The sequence below is a fragment of the Nycticebus coucang genome, chromosome 15 (assembly GCF_027406575.1).
Source record: "Nycticebus coucang isolate mNycCou1 chromosome 15, mNycCou1.pri, whole genome shotgun sequence".
Lineage (NCBI taxonomy): Eukaryota > Metazoa > Chordata > Mammalia > Primates > Lorisidae > Nycticebus > Nycticebus coucang.
In genome coordinates this window covers 1,185,857-1,198,966 of record NC_069794.1, presented here as the reverse complement: position 1 = coordinate 1,198,966, position 13,110 = coordinate 1,185,857, and the positions used below count along the sequence as shown (strand labels likewise).

General features: G+C 52.7%; 1 protein-coding gene across 7 annotated transcripts in view; it reads left to right on the top strand.

Annotated features, from left to right (window-relative positions):
• The first annotated feature begins 1,643 nt into the window (after positions 1-1,643).
• Positions 1,644-13,110, top strand: part of ATP11A (ATPase phospholipid transporting 11A) — a 132,309-nt gene continuing 120,842 nt past the window's right edge. For 4 of the 7 annotated variants that reach the window (XM_053563679.1, XM_053563678.1, XM_053563680.1 and 1 more), the window contains exon 1: positions 1,644-1,971. In XM_053563679.1, coding sequence (XP_053419654.1) covers positions 1,933-1,971 — 39 coding nt within the window. In that variant the 5' untranslated portion in view covers positions 1,644-1,932. The remainder of the gene's footprint in view (positions 1,972-13,110) is intronic. The other 3 variants (XM_053563677.1, XM_053563682.1, XM_053563681.1) reach the window with 1 other exon arrangement.

The window sequence follows — 13,110 nt, the reverse complement described above, 5'->3', positions numbered from 1 at the left end:
ATTGCACTTACTGCTGTATAAAATGGGTGTTCCTGACAGGCAGCCTTTATTCAGTGGCTTTATATTAATATAACCTCTGCTGGGTCCCCCACCCCCTTGTCACAGTTTGCGAGGTAATGTGTCACCAAAATCTGGCTCCAGCGGTCAGGGCCCTGGCAGGAAAGACAAGGCATTCTTGGGAGGGGATCTGGGAGGAAGTCACATCAAGGGACTGCAGTGTGGTTAAGATTCAGAGCCATCCCACGTGGCTGCCACTTGGGATCTAGCAACAGAGAAGGTTCACACCACTGCAAGGCCTTATGAGCCTTGGCGGTCAATGCCATGACAAGGTGCCCACCACTAAGTGGCCCCCAGCCCTGCTGGGCTCTGGGGAGGCCAAGAAGAAGAGAGAAGCGCCCCAGCCTCTGCAGCCCCCACTCTGTGGCTGATGCCCCTGCCAGCGAGGATCGGTGACCCTCAGCCTCTGGAGCAGAGAGCAGGACAGAGGAGCTCAGGAAGTAGACTGGGATAGAATCAGTGAGTTAGCCTCCTCGACCAGGAGCATCTTGCTGCTTAGTCACTATTACTGTTCACTTGTGGGGTAACCGGTGCCGAGGAGCCCCGTCTTACTATACCACAGTCCTACCACTGGACAGGCAACTGATAGGCAGTCTTATGCCTTAGACTTCACCAGGGGTTGTCTGTGCTCTCAGGAAGGGAGGTTGGGGGCAGAATCCCTAACCCCAACCTAAGGCTGCTGCTTAGCCAGAGGGGAGAGTTTGTTGCACTGGCTGCCAGTGTCACTTAGAAAAAAACATTCCAGGGACTGAGAACTTATGTCACCTATGGTTCCAGTTCTGTTCAGTTCAAAGCCAGCAGCAGAGCGGTGTCCTCCCCCTGGGTGGGCTGGGCACCTGCGGGACTGGACTGGGCCTTCTGGAGGTGGAGGAGGTGGAGGGGTCTTGGGCCAGGGCCGGGGTAACAGGTTTACTAGCTGCCTGGCTAAGTGTGTTCCACTGTCGCAGCTCTGGGGACAAAGGCCCAGGGCACCGCTGGGTTTCAGAGGGAGTAAGGGTTCCAAGTGGGGAGCCCCTGTCCCTATCACCTGAGGAGCGTCCTTGCGTCCCTCCTCCAGCACGGCAGGCTCTACGGCCGCGCAGCGGGCGAGTGTCACGACTGGAGGGCGACCCAGACCGGCTTAGCGGGTCCTTCTCTCCGCCGGACCCAGCTCCCCCTCCCAAGGCCCCGCGGCCACCTCCGACCCCTACCCCATCTCGCTCGCGCCGCCCGGACTTCCGGGTGGAGGATAAAAGTTTTCGGGCCAGCGCCCGAGACGGAGGCGCCGGGACCCCCGGCCGAGGCTTCCGCAGGGCCGTGACTTAAACGTTCCCCCCGCCCGGGTCGTCCCGGGGCGAGGCGCCCGGTCCCCGCGTCCGGCCCGTGAGGCGGAAGCAACAGGAGCGCTCCCCGCGGCCCCCGCCCCCGCCCCGAGGGTCGGCGCTCCGGGCAGGGCGGGCGCGCTCGCGCGGGCGCGGGCGGCGGTGCCCGGGGCGGGGGCTGCGGCCGGGGCGCATGCTCACAGCGCCGGTGACGTGCGCGCCCAGAGCGGCGGCGGGGCCCAGAGGCCGGCTCCGGAGGGGCGCGGGCCGGGAGGCGGAGACTCACAGGGAGAGCGCGCAGGCTCTGCCGCGGGCCGGTGCGCTCCACGGCGGCGGCGACCCGGCAGCCCGACGGGACCAGGCGCAGAGCGGCCAGCCGCGCGTGGGGCCGGTTCCAGCTGCCGCCGGGCCAGGCGGCATGAGCGCGGAGGGGCCCTGGTCGCCCCCAGCACCTCCCGGGGCGTTCCGGCCCTGACCCGAGCGGGGGGCGCGGCCGCACGCGAGCCCGTGAGCCCATGGGCGCACGGAGCCGGGCGCGGGGGCGCTGACGGCGGAGCGGGCGCGGCCGGGAGCCATGGACTGCAGCCTCGTGCGGACGCTCGTGCACAGATACGTGAGTGCGGCGGGGACCCGGGCGGGCTCGGGCCCGCGGCCCCCGACCCTGTTGCTGGCCGAACCCCAGGGTTCCCCGAGGGCTCTGGCGGCCTCGTGACACTGTTCGCTTCCCGGGGACCAGCATGATTACTGCACGGGGCCACTCGGAGTTTGCACCCGTGGGCTTTGGACGGGGTCCTGGCCGCACATTGGCCCCTGCCCCAGGTCCCCACCTGCTCTCCATCCACAGCCGTCCCATGTCACCCTTCAGCTCGCGTTCTCTGATTTTCCTCCGAGGCCCGTGGCTAGTACTTAGGGCTAGGGAGCTGGATTAGAGCTACCCCGCAGACACGGTGTCCCATGGAGCAGCTCCTGCTGAGCTTCAGAGAAGGGCCCAGGCTTGGGGAGGACCGTCCACTTGCGACTTAGCGCAGTCGTGTCCGCAAGAGGATTAGGAGATTGGGAGGACCTGTCATACGTCTAGAAAATGCCGGTGATTTTGTTTGTGTTTTAAACATCACTGGAGGATTCACAAATGAAGTTTGGATTTTTTTTTTTTCCTGAAAATAACCAATCAGATGAGAAGTCTGGGGTGTTCTTGGGTTCCTGGGGGACTCCACTCCTTTCTTAATGACCAGTGGAGAAATCAGGAGGGAATATTTGCAGGGGGAAAAAATGGTTTTGTTTCACATCAGAGGAGGGGAAAGCAGACCCCTGTCAGTGGCAGTGTTGCTGGCCTTAGGTATAAAAACAGGGGTGTGTGTGTGTCAAAGAGAAGGAAAACTGTCCTGAGGATAGTGTTTCCTGGGCACTGCCTGTGACACAGGCTTCCTTGTTCATCTTGGCTGCCTGTCCGAGGTTGGGGCAGGTTTGAGAAGTTTGATGCTGGAAGAGGGCACAAGATGGGATGTGTCTTTTCCTGGTGTAGGTATTACCTTTAGCGGACTTTGATATTCATGAACTCTCTTTAAACAGGAGACTTTGGCCAAAGATGTGTTTCTCTTTATCCAGGGGAATGCCAAGTCAGTGTTTGCCCCTGAATTTACTCAGTAAAAGTCTCAGAGGGTCCAGGGAGTGGTTTCTGGAAGTCAGCCTGCTCTCTCTGTTCAGCCCTGTGGTTCTGGGTGGGGAAGGGTTACCGGTAATGCGTAGTGTGTAGAGGACCCAGCGGGCACTGTAGGTAACCAGATTGGAAAGGGACATGCTTGGCTGGGCAGGAGCTTTCTGCTCTCAGCAGTGTTGGGCAGTAAGTGCAGGTCCCTTGGTTTCCTCAAAGATAAAGGGGAAAAGGGAGGGTGGAACTAAGATTTTCTTAAAATGCACTCGCTGTTTTTCTAGTTGATCAGTTCTCTTCCATCTCTAACACTGTGATGAAGTGGGTCAAACTGTGAAAGTGCTGTCCAGAAAGGAGAGGGGAGGTCATCTCTCCTCCGCCCCTGTGGACCCACACTCCCTGATGGGCCTCAGCTTCCCACCCAGGTCCTGACTGCCCATCCTGGGGGAGCAGATGTGTCTCATTTTGGTGCTTTCACTAACTTACTTCCTCCAGGCCTTGGGGTGTTTTATGTTACGTAGATCTGTGTGTAGTTTACATCTTTGATTCCCTTTTGCCATGTTATTATATTTATGACATCAATGTTTTTCTCAAAACCAAGGGATAAATATTCATTAATGAACTTTTCCAGTATATACATAATTTGATAACATCCTTGAAAGGCAAGTTATGAGATACTATTATTTTTGTTTTCTCACTTCACATTCTTTTTTGTTTTGTTTTTGTAGTGTTTTCATCTGTTTTTTTCACTTTTGTCACATATAAAGCCATTCATTTCCATGATTTCAAACTCATGCCTATGGTATTAAACAAATTTGACTTTTTCCAGAAACAGTCGTGATCTGTTTTCTTGTAATTTGATTATCTTCCATTATGTAGGACCAAATTATATTTCCTTTTGCTAGAGGAAAAAAAATTCTGGGATTGAATATTCATATTTCCATGTGGTTTCCTTATGTGACTTATTTTATAAACATGAATAAATGTACCCTGTTGCCTTCCAGTTTTCATGAAGGTGGAATTCCTGGGACAAGGGAAGCTTTCCAGCTTCTGATACTCGAGGGCTGCCAAAGGATAGAGAAGTCCTTGGAAAATCTTGTTATAGGTATTTGTGATAGAGAAGATCGGCAAATAGGTGAGAGAGCTGTGTTCCAGGTTAAGACAGTGTGCTCAGAGTGGTCTCACAGGCTGTTTGGTGTCTGATGGATACAGCTGTGTGGAGATAGTTGTATCAGTAAATGGCACAGCTGCTCACCCACTGTCAAGTGGCTCATGCCTCACTAGGTAGTTCCTGTATCCCAAGGTAGTTTGATTTGTATCTTGTAACATTTTAAAAATAGTTTTAACACATGAATTGAGAACTGAGGTTATCTTTTTTTTTAGAGGTTTGAGGTAGGAACTGTAGGTGTAGTTGGTTCTCAGGTATCCTCAAACTTTTTAAACAGGGGGCCAATTCACTGTCCTTCAGACCGTTGGAGGGCCGGCCTATAGTTAAAAAAAAACAAACTATGAACAAATTCCTATGCACACTGCACATATCTTATTTTGAAGTAAAAAAACAAAACGGGAACAAATACAATCACACCGCCTCAGGTGGCCCGCGGGCCACAGTTTCAGGACCCCTGGTTTACATTGTAAGAGAAGCTAGGGCAGCAGTGTGGGTCAGGCTGCCCATCCTATAGGCAGCGGCCAGACGGTGAACCACCCACCCCGCACACTTTTTAGCTATGTAGCCTTGGATAGGTGGCTTAACTTTTCCTTTGCTTCAGTTTTCTCATCCAGGGATAACAGTAATACTCATTTCATAGAGTTGTGAGGATGAGACAGGCTAATAATACAGGCAGAGAGCTGAGAAAGTGCCTGAGGGTGGCACCCGGGAGCCCAGAGTGAGTTTGGCTAGGGGAGACAGCACACCTTGGCCACCACCCAGCAGGGACCCACCGGGTTGACATCCAGCAGTGTGTAGGGCCCAGGCCAGATTCAGAAACCTTTAAACAAAGATGTGGCCACATTCTGCAGGCCCAGCCAGGAGGGAAGGGGCTTCACTTGGCCATAAATCTCCTTAAGGACAAGCCTTGCTGACACAGCTCTTCCTTTCCTTGCCTTCTGCAAGTTACATTTCAGGGGTTTTTCTTCAAAGTTCTGTAGGTCCAGAGCTTAGTGTTGTCATCCATGTGATCTGTTTCTGACGGCTCAACCAGACACCCTAGGTCAGTTTTGTCCTGTCTTCAAAATTCTTGCTCTGCCTCTCTCATAGTATGTGCCTTCCATTGTGTTTCTAACACCCAAGAGCTTTGACAAATTTGAGGGCTTTCCTTGCTAAGGGTAGATATTTATTTTCAAGACAGACTGTTTGTTACATTGGAATTTTCTTTTGTTTTCTTTTTTTTTTTTTAGTTTTTGGCTGGGGCTGAGTTTGAACCCACCACCTCCGGTATATGGGGCCAGCGCCCTACTCCTTTGAGCCACAGGTGCCACCCCATTGGAATTTTCTTTGTAAGTGAAACAAAGATTTTTAGTACCTGAGACCTTTAAGTCTTCTAGAAAAAGTCCAGCTGTGCACTGGCATACATATGTATCTGCCTTTGTTATTAGCAAGTGGTTTGCTTGTGAACATCAGTGTTCACCTGTGAGGTGGCTTGTTTTGAAAGACAGACTTATTTGACAAAGTTACACCAGGCTCTTGCTTCACATAAAATGCCTTCCTGATTTTGGAGCTGTTTTCTCCAATGCAGTGTTAGTATAGAGGGGCCTTCTGGAGTCTGCACCTCATGACCACCAAGTTAAGCTGCTTTCAGCACCAGGGTTTCAGGTTTCTGAAATAAGTGCACCCTTAGGCCTGTAATCCAGACTGATGTGCTGTCTGCCTCCAGCAGTGTGGTGGCAGGTCCCCAGGTCTGCAGTGCAGACTCTCAGCCAGGCCCCTGCCGAGCACCTTTCTCACCTTCAGGGGCTTCGTCTGGTCTGCCTCGGTGTCATTTAACCTTTCACATTCTAGCTGTTGCGTTAGATTCTTTCATTGCTGTTTGGAACCCTATTGAATGCCTGCTTATTAGGAACAAATGATCTTGAGATGCTTCTATTCTGTGCCAGATAGTAAGTTTAATAATAACCCAGGGGACAATAAGCTTTATCTTCTTGGGTCTCACTATTGGCAGTTAAAATTCTGGGGAAGAGAGCACTGTCTCCCTTTTAAATTTGTTAAAATTGTTCTGAATCCACTAACATAAGAACTTGCTTCATTGTATAGGAAATCCTCCACTGACAGGTATATCAGGCTCTGAAACCTAAAATATAAATTGTTCTTCAGTGCCTGGACCATATATTTAGTAGAAACAGGGTTAATCAGTGATTCCCAAGTCCCAGACTTACACATTTTGTAAAACATGTTAAATGCGGTAAAATGCTATTTATTTGCAATGAAAATCAAAATCAGCAATTTTTATAACACTAGAAATTCAACAGGGTTGAGTAAGGGATTATTTTTGCTTTCGCTTGGACAGGTAGATCCCTGAAGGCAAGGGATGAGGCCCAGTCCGGCAGCCCACCACTGCCTTGCAGGGGCTCCTGGGCCAGCTGCCTTCTGGGCTGGTCCAGCTGCGAGTGGAGATTGTTAACAGTGTCTGCCCGGCAGGTCCTGGCCTGACCAAAGGAGACAGGGGCTGGCACTTGTGGGAGGGCCGTGCAAGAGACATCTTTGTTACAGGCAGGGATGTGTTGCTGGGCAGCTGTGCTTCTGGGCTTCTTAGGGAGGCCACTTCTCCCCTTGAGCTTTCTTGAACCTCCCATGCCCCTCCCACCTCACAGAGATCAGAGACTTTTCCTGCCCCTGGGGGGAAGGTGGGCACTGGCAGTGATGCCCTTCTCTCCTCTCCTCCTTGTGGTGCAGGGCAGGTGACCCTGGCCTGACAGATGGGCTATGCTCCAGCCTGCACGTGTCCTGTCCAGGTGACACCATTACCTATGCACACCCACTCACAGCTACTCTTCCAGGGCATGAAACACGTTCCCCTCCAGTCACTCCACCTATTTTTCCCCTTTCAGCTAATTTTTTAGTGGCTTGTCTGACGTGGCCCACCCATCTTGCCTCCTGCTGTCTTGTTTTTCCCATTCCGTAAGGGAAGACCTGCCACTCACCAAGGTCTCCATCACCTCCTGGTGCCCCAAGGAGGACCTTGCCCTTGCGCTTGGCCCTGTGCACTGAGCTCTGGACACGTCACTCTGCCGGACAGGACAGACACTGAGTCCTGTGGAGCTGGCCCTGCAGATGAGGAGGCCAGTGGGGGGCAGTGCAGTGAGGGCCCAGCTGCACGAGGGTGAGGGCGCGGGGAAGACAGTGGAAGGGCCTGTCGATCGGGTCAGCAGACTGGGCAAGGGCTGGAGGGGAGGATTGGCCTGCTGGGGGTCTGGTATGTCCAGCCTGAGAGACAGGTCCAGCAGTTGCCTGTGGTAGCACTGAGACCTCTGGAGCAACTTCTTGGTTCCCTTCTGCCTGTGAACACCCACCATGGCTTCCTGGCTGGTGGCTGCCCTCCCAGGGTCCTGGTGGCTCAGCCCTGTCCCTTCTTCATCCTCCTCAAGGCTTCTCTTGGAAGGCGACTTCTACTGGACTCATCCCATATGTGCTTGGATTCGGTCTTCTCCCCATGGGGCTGGTGCAGCTCCTGGCACAGAATTAGAGCTCGGAGAACACCTGCTCAGTGAGCGTCTGTGCTTCTGTGCCTCTTCCCGCCCTGGGTGGTTCGGAAGGGAACTTCATGGTTCTTTCCAGAACATGTTTATTGTTATCCAGACTTTAGGATTCTCTTCCTTTGAGAGAGTCATAAAAATGTGGAAATGGGCAGAGAACTGGAGGCCTCTGTTTCTTCCGAGTACCTGAGACTATTGTGTTTGGAGCCCACACCTCTATGGGGTGTCCTTGCTCCTATGTTCTGACCGGGGCCCTTCTGTGCTGGGGCTCACATGTGCTGACCAGGCTCCCAGAAACTGGTTTCCTTTTTTTTTCACATCCATTCCTCAGACCTCATGGCCCAGAAAGGCGAGAACAGAGCAGTGGGAGAGTTCTTAAGATTTCTTAGTAGTTTGAAGCTGCTATTATTTTAAAACTATTAGTTCTTGGCTCAGTGCCTGTAGCTCAGCAGCTAGGGCACCAGCCACATACACTGGAGCTGGCGGGTTCGAATCTAGCCCTGGCCTGTCAAACAACAACTACAACCAAAAAATAGCTGGGCATTGTGACAGGCGACCGTAGTCACAGCTGCATGGGAGGCTGAGGCAAGAGAATTGCTTAAGCTCAAGAGTTCGAGGTTGCTGTGAGCTGTGATGTTACAGCACTCTACGGAGGGCAATAAAGTGAGACTCTGTCTCAACAACACCAAAACATCTATTAATTAGTTCTTAGTAACTGCATGCTCCCTTGAAACAATATGCGGAATGTTTTGCACACATGCATTTTGCTTCTAGGCAATGGTTTCTCAATTTCTGTTAGATTTTCAAAGCCATCCCTGCCCCAGGTAAGGCCAGCCTGTGTGCTGGAGCCCAGGCATTGGCCCACTCAGGGGCCTTAAACTGTTTGAATTTCTTGCCACCCTTTAAATACAGGTGATTGTACATAAATATCCTCATTTCCCCACTTCTTAAAAAGTCATGATTTGGGGAGACTGGGCCAGTGGCCACCTGGGGACAGTCCAGGCTGTCCTCTATACAGACCCCCTCCCGCCCCACCCACGGGGGATACAGGTTTTTCTGGTTTTGTTGGGTATGTGAGGAATCCTGACTGTGCGAGGTGCTATGTTCTGGGTTCCCTGACCGTGCAGCCCACCCTGCTCCTGTTTTCTGGCTGCTATTTATTAGCGCCCAGAACTGGGAGGATGGCTTGGCTGGCACCCACTCCTGTAGGGTGGGGTGCGAGATGTTAACTGGCAGCCCGGGACAGTGTCTTAGGCGCCCCCTGCCAACTTTGCCCTCATCACTAGGGCCCATGCTGGGCAGAGTTCACTGGCCCTGCACTCACTCACTCACTGGTCACCTCTTGAACCCAGGCCTTTCAATATTTTTCAACATTGTTTTAAGTGGAGTGAGGAGAAATTGATTTCCCACGAATGAGATACATACTTCTCCCTGTGTTCTTACTGAGGAGTTTGTTGGTGATGCAGCTTCACCCGTTTGCAGTCGCCTTCCCAGTGTCTCCATGTCTCACAACTCACATCTCTCACTCACAGCTTCGTCTTCCTCTTGAAAACGAAGAAAACCTAGATGAATATATTTACAAATTCTTATTCTCTGATCCTCTGTTGGCACAGTGTTTCTCATTTTTCAGTGGTTTTGATTTACTTCTTGAAGGGCATATTAGAAGGCTTGCATTTTGACAAGAGAGGGAGTCACTTTTTCTTGGGAGACAGCATTGTGCCTGAATTACGCGGTATCAAGGTCCCCCCCACTGTCACTGCAGGGTTTTAGGAGGGTCAGCAGCTGCACTTGTGCTCCTTTCGCACAGTACAGTGTGTATTTTACATGAAAAAAGTTTAACATAGATCAGTTGCCACTGGCGAGAAGTGTTCTATCTTCCTTTGATCTTTCTTCTGCATTTTGACTGAAATTCCTGTCGCAGGCTGTGTAATCCCTGGAGGCGGTAATTGACCAGCTCTGAGTGTGTGACTCAGGCAGCCCTGTCTTCTTGAGTGGTCCCTCTGTAGCCCCCTGGCGGCAGCCCCATGTCACCACCAGCTCTGCTCTGGGCAAGTCACACAACCCGGGGTAGCTGTAAGATGACACTAATGGCATTTGTGGTCTCTGCTTCCTGGGGTGGTGAGGATCAAATGGACCTTCCTTAGTGTACATGAAAATAATCTGTACATTGTAAAGTGCTACACAAATATCTCAGGAAATGAGGACTATCAATTTCTTGTATTATATCTCAAGTGACAAAGGTAATTTTTTTCTGGGCTCAGGAAGGGAATGAAAATAATAATTTTTCTGGCTGGAAGATAAAATATTTTTTTTTTTTTTTGAGACAGAGTCTCACTTTGTCACCCTTTGTAGAGTGCCGTGGTATCTTAGGTCACTGCCACCTCAAACTCTTAGGTTCAAGTGATCTTCTTGCCTCAGCCTTCCAAGTAGCTGGGACTACAGGCACCTGCCACAACTCTTGGTTTTTCTATTTTTTTTTAGAGACAGGAGGTCTCACTCTTGCTCAGGCTGGTCTGGAACCTGTGAGCTCAGGCAATCCACCTGCCTTGTCCATGCAAGTGCTGGGATTATAGGCGTGAGCCAGCTTGCCCAGAGGATGATAAAAGATTTTAGAGAATGTTACTTGTGAAAAAGACTATTTCATCAAAGACCAATAACTCACACCTCCCAATAGAGATGGAGAGTGTGTACTGTAGACTGCGGGTCATCGGGGCCTCCATCTGTTGGTCTCGCCCCACCCCCACAGGGCATCAGGGGAGGGCTGGGGGTCAGACACCCAGGCCCAGCTTTCAGGGCCATAGGAGGCAACTGGATGTGCTGGTGCCATGCCGAGGGAGATGGAGCTGCCTGCACCAGTCAGACAGTCGGGCCCTCGCTAAGGGTTTTGTCCACTGTGACACTTGCTCTTCACAGCAGCCCATGAGGAACACTGTGTCACTTTTATCCTCCATCCATGGGCTGGATGTGGGGCCTTGCATCTACTCGGCACCGGTTACTAGTGTGTGTCCACTGGTGCGTCCCCACTGATAAGAGACCTGACACCACGTTGCCCCATTCAGCCCAGGGCTCACCTGTCTTCCTGGTCCCAGTCTGGGTAAGAAGTTGTACGGCCTGACCATGAGGGGCCCCAAGGCAGAGAGATGGGTCAGCAGTGTGGACCTGTCGGGTAGTGCTCAGGATCACTTAACCCTCCCTTGTCAGTCTGCCAGGATCTATCCCCTTTTCTTGTAAAACCAAGGGGACTAAAGATTGGGCATAGTTGAGCCACCTGCAGACGGGGGCAGCCTCCCGGGGAGGGGTGGGCAGGGGTGCCTTAAGCTGTGTCTTGCAGAGAAGTCCGCATCCCCCTCCTGTGGGCCCGTCACAGCCCCCCACCCTCACCCTTCAGGGGACCCCGCCCAGCCCAGGACAGGAGAGCTCCCGGGAGTCCTTCAGAAACCACAGCACACTGAAGGTCAGTGCTGCCCACATGTGCATCTGGCCCTCATACAGGGCAACACAGTTAGGCCGGAAGGGTATTTGGATGGTATTTGGGGGTCAAGCTACGTTTCATTTTCAGTGAAACATAAAGTCATAGGATGCAGGGAGAACCTTTTCCTGCCCTTACCACGTTGGCCACCTCTTTGAAATGCTGAGAATCCCATGTTGAAGAAGGTACCCGGAGTTGGAGCTGGTACATAGCAGATGTTCAACATGAAAAAATCAATTGTGAATACATTTATAACCCCAGAGGTAAACACAGTTGTGAGTAGGTTCAAAGTACCCTTTTCCACTGAGTGTTACCCCTGGGAGCCATGTTTGTGTTTCAGCATCTGGCAGACAGTGGGGTGCACTGCTGGCAGGTCCTCAGCATTCAGCAGATTGTGAGTCAGTACACGGGTGCCTGAGACAGATCTGGTGGTTAGCGGAGTGTGTTTAAGCGCACAGGTGCTGAGACCGGTTCATGCAGTGAGCAGATTGTGAGTGAGCACCTGTGTGCCTGAGATGGGTGTGGGTGGTCAGCAGACTGTGAGTGAACACAGGTGCCTGAGACAGGTGGGGGAGGTCAGCGGATTGTGAGTGAGCACCTGTGTGCCTGAGACAGGTATGGTGGTCAGCGGATTGTGAGTGGGCACCTGTGTGCCTGAGACAGGTATGTGGTCAGTGGATTGTGAGGGAGCACCTGTGTGCCTGAGACAGGTATGGCGGTCAGTGGATTGTGAGTGAGCACCTGTGTGCCTGAGACGGGTATGGCGGTCAGTGGATTGTGAGTGAGCACCTGTGTGCCCGAGACGGGTATGGCGGTCAGTGGATTGTGAGTGAGCACCTGTGTGCCCGAGACGGGTATGGCGGTCAGTGGATTGTGAGTGAGCACCTGTGTGCCCGAGACGGGTATGGTGGTCAGTGGATTGTGAGTGAGCACCTGTGTGCCCGAGACAGGTATGGTGGTCAGTGGATTGTGAGTGAGCACCTGTGTGCCTGAAACAGATATGTGGTCAGTGGATTGTGAGTGAGCACCTGTGTGCCTGAGACGGGTATGGCGGTCAGTGGATTGTGAGTGAGCACCTGTGTGCCCGAGACGGGTATGGTGGTCAGTGGATTGTGAGTGAGCACCTGTGTGCCCGAGACGGGTATGGTGGTCAGTGGATTGTGAGTGAGCACCTGTGTGCCCGAGACAGGTATGGTGGTCAGTGGATTGTGAGTGAGCACCTGTGTGCCTGAGACGGGTGTGGGTGGTCAGTGGATTGTGAGTGAGCACCTGTGTGCCTGAGATGGGTGTGGGTGGTCAGCAGATTGTGAGTGAGCACCTGTGTGCCTGAGACAGGTATGGTGGTCAGTGGATTGTGAGTGAGCACCTGTGTGTCTGAGACGGGTGTGGGTGGTCAGTGGATTGTGAGTGAGCACCTGTGTGCCTGAGATGGGTGTGGGTGGTCAGTGGACTGTGAGTGAGCACCTGTGTGCCTGAGACGGGTGTGGGTGGTCAGTGGATTGTGAGTGAGCACCTGTGTGCCTGAGACGGGTGTGGGTGGTCAGTGGACTGTGAGTGAACACAAGTGCCTGACACAGGTGGGGGAGGTCAGCGGATTGTGAGTGAACACAGGTGCCTGAGACGGGTATGGTGGTCAGCAGATTGTGAGTGAGCACATGTGTGCCTGAGCCAGGTGCAGCTGAACCAACAGGGTTTCCTCCTTCCCATAGTGCTTACAACAACTCCTGCAGATCTGAGCAGCAATTGCAGTGGCCTCCTGGCTGGTGCTCTCAGAACAGCTTGCCTTGGAGCAGGGCTCCTGAGGCTGAGCCGAGGCATCTGTCCCTGCAGCCACAAATGCCCAAGGAGCTGGGTCCTCCTGATTGCCTGAGGGTCCAGCTTCACTTCGCTCCTCCCCTCTGCCTGTAATGTGGACGTTTACCTGCATGCCTTCAGCTTCCTCCTTT